Here is a 2,946-nt window from a genome sequence, read left to right as displayed (position 1 = left end):
TTAAAAAGTTTAAATAAAAAGATTAATAGTACCTTGTAAACAGAAAAAAGATGGTAAATAGTTAAATACTCTTTATTAAGTATTATTAGAATTACTAAAAGAGTTTTTTGTATTAGGATTGGATAATTTTATATGTTAATAAATGCACCGATAATATAAGTCAAACAGGAGGTTGCTTTCTAGCTACGTAGCTGGGTTGACTTACTAGGATATACTCAGGAATCACGAGTAATAATAAGTTAATAACTATACTATTCTAAAAGCAGCCGATAAAGGAAGAAACTACTACAATTTGTTCAGCTCTGATCTCTCGCTCACATTTTCCGTGACATGTTGATGCGCTAGTAGTTGCAATTAAATGTAGTCCCGTATACAGTATACATTAACGATAAAAATTATATATAAATATACTGAAAATTAAAGTCAGAATTTTAATAATTTTCTCATGTTATTATTTTTGAAGAAACAATTTTAAAAAATGACTGATAAGTAACAAAATTCTACCTAAATAATTCAATCTTTTTTATATAATTAATAAAAAAAGACACGCGTTATGCGTTTATGTGTGTTGGAGAAGGGCCATCTTTTTCGGTTTCAGTTCCAAAGATGTGTTTTTAAGCGTATTTAACGAGTAAACAAAAATGTGTCGTAATAAGTAATAACTTGTGGTTGTGAATTATCATTTACTTTAGGTTTAATTATTAGGAATTAGAATTTAATTAATTTGTATCTTAAAGATATATTTTAAAAATATAATAATAAATTTTTTTAATATTTTTTATGTATTTAATACATTAAAAATTTAATTTTTAACATAATTTTTATAAAATAATTTTTTTTATATAATAAAAAAAAAAGAATTTGATAAAATCCTATAGACGTAAAGTGTGATTAATCTTTGATTTATCCTACGGATATATTTTAAAATAATTAAATTTGAAGGGCGTATAAAAATTGAAGAATCATGATTTGTCAAATTTGAGTACAATGAATAATAATATAAAAAAACCGAGGTTGCAGACACCAAAAAAGAATATAGCAATAAATAAAATAAGTAAGAAGCTGACCTTTTTCTCCTTTCCAATGTTGAGTACGATGAGCTCCACGAGTCCCTTGGTGTTCATGAGGACGCCAAGTGTCACCGCCTCCCTCGCCGGAACCATGCACATCAACGCCGCCACCAACGTCCCCAGAATCTTCCCGGCGCACGCCGTCGATATGACCAGCACCAACAGCCCCCACGCCTTCCCGCCCCGTATCTTTGCCACGTCAGTCTTCAACCCACTGGAAGCGAAGTACAGCGGTAGCAACAACCCGGACACAAAATCTTCTATCCTCTCTATCAGTCTCTCCGCGAAATCCCCTCCCTTCGGAATCGTCAATCCGAACACGAACGCGCCGAAAATCGAGTGGATCCCGATCAGGTCTGTCATGAATCCCGATACCATCACTCCAGCGAGGGTTAAGCAGATATATGCCTCGTCCACCGTATCGTGCTCCCGCGAGCACCGCCGCGCCACCAGCTTCATCGCCGGTCGGATAACCATCATCATGAAAATGACGAACGCCAAGCCGGAGAGGAGAACCCACACGGACACCACGGGGCTCTTGTGGCCGCCGCTACCGTCGGCGTTTCCGGCTAGTGCTACGGCGAGGGCGAGGAGGATCCAAGCCGCGACGTCATTGAAGGCGGCGGCGGCCATGGCGGTCTCACCTACAGGCGTGGTGAGGAGCTTGAGCTCTGCGAGGATTCGAGCGAGGACGGGAAAGGCGGTTATGGAGAGGGCGACGCCCATGAAGACGAGGAACTGGCCATAACCGACCTTGTCGGCTCCGTCGATGGTCTTCCGGAGGACGAAGGCAACGCCAATACCGCAGACGAAGGGAAGAGAGATTCCGGCGGCGGCAATGCTGAAGGCGCGACGGCCACTGCGGCGGATTGAGTTGAGGTCGAGTTCGAGTCCAACAAGGAAGAGGAAGAACAAGAGGCCAATGCTGGCAACTGATTCGAGTATGGGAGTGCTCCACGTTGGGAACAACTTGTTCATGTAGGTTTTGTTCCTCCCCAATGCCGACGGCCCTAGCAGAATCCCCCCCTGCACCACGCATGTTTTTACTTATTAATTATTATTATTATTATTAGTCTGCTAGCTACGAAATGATGACGTGTTAAATTAGAGAATATATTACTTACTACAATTTCAGCAATGACTTTGGGCTGGCGGAGGGGTTTGAAGAGGAAGGCAAGGATGCGGGTGACTACAAGGATCAAGGTGGTTTGGACTATAAGGAGGGGGAAGGCGTAGTCTAAGGGATCGTCGCCCTGCCACGCCCCACTTGAGGAGGTTTTTATGGAGGTTATGTTCACCGGGGCCATTATTTATTTGCTTCTCCCTTCCTGCTTATGGTTTGTGGAGGAAGGAATTGGGGTATATTTATAGATGCATGGAGACGCTACTTCCAATTTTAAACCTGAGAATGTTAACTTTCCTCTAGCCTTTCTATATATTCTTGGCATTTTTCCATTGTCTAATAATCTAATTACTATAGTAGAAGGTAGGTTGAAATACAGATGAATTTTTAGAAAACAAAGATTAAATTTTATTAATTGAGATAATTAATTATTAATATTATCATTATAGCTATATCAATTGGTTTTTTAATTAAATCATTTGTATAAAATAAATCAGTCTTTTTAAATTAAACGTAACACGTGTCATCCATTAAAAAACAACTTTATGTGAGGTCTGACAGGTGAATTTCCACCGCAAAATAAAGCACACATACACCTCTTCAAATTTTTAAGTTTTATTTTTTGATAATAATAATAATAATAATAATAGGAGGAAGTGGAGATGAAAATAGAGGTGAAAAGAATTGGAATTTGTATAGAGTCCGTAAAATCGTGGTTCACATGAAACTAAATAATATGCCTACCAATTTGGG

The 2,946-nt window shown here is 38.8% G+C and overlaps 1 protein-coding gene across 1 annotated transcript in view; it reads right to left on the bottom strand.

Annotated features, from left to right (window-relative positions):
- The window catches only part of LOC107648144 (cation/H(+) antiporter 20), an 8,316-nt gene extending 5,808 nt beyond the window's left edge, over positions 1 to 2,508 (bottom strand). Inside the window, exons 1-2 of the mRNA XM_016352127.2 lie at positions 2,195 to 2,508; positions 1,068 to 2,096 (exon numbers count right to left, since the gene is read on the bottom strand). Of these exons, the coding sequence (XP_016207613.1) occupies positions 1,068 to 2,096; positions 2,195 to 2,377 (1,212 nt within the window). The 5' untranslated portion in view covers positions 2,378 to 2,508. The remainder of the gene's footprint in view (positions 1 to 1,067; positions 2,097 to 2,194) is intronic.

This window comes from Arachis ipaensis, chromosome B06 (genome assembly GCF_000816755.2).
Source record: "Arachis ipaensis cultivar K30076 chromosome B06, Araip1.1, whole genome shotgun sequence".
Classification (NCBI taxonomy): domain Eukaryota; kingdom Viridiplantae; phylum Streptophyta; class Magnoliopsida; order Fabales; family Fabaceae; genus Arachis; species Arachis ipaensis.
Note: the sequence above shows the minus strand (reverse complement) of the source record. Positions and strands in the feature narration are given on the sequence as shown.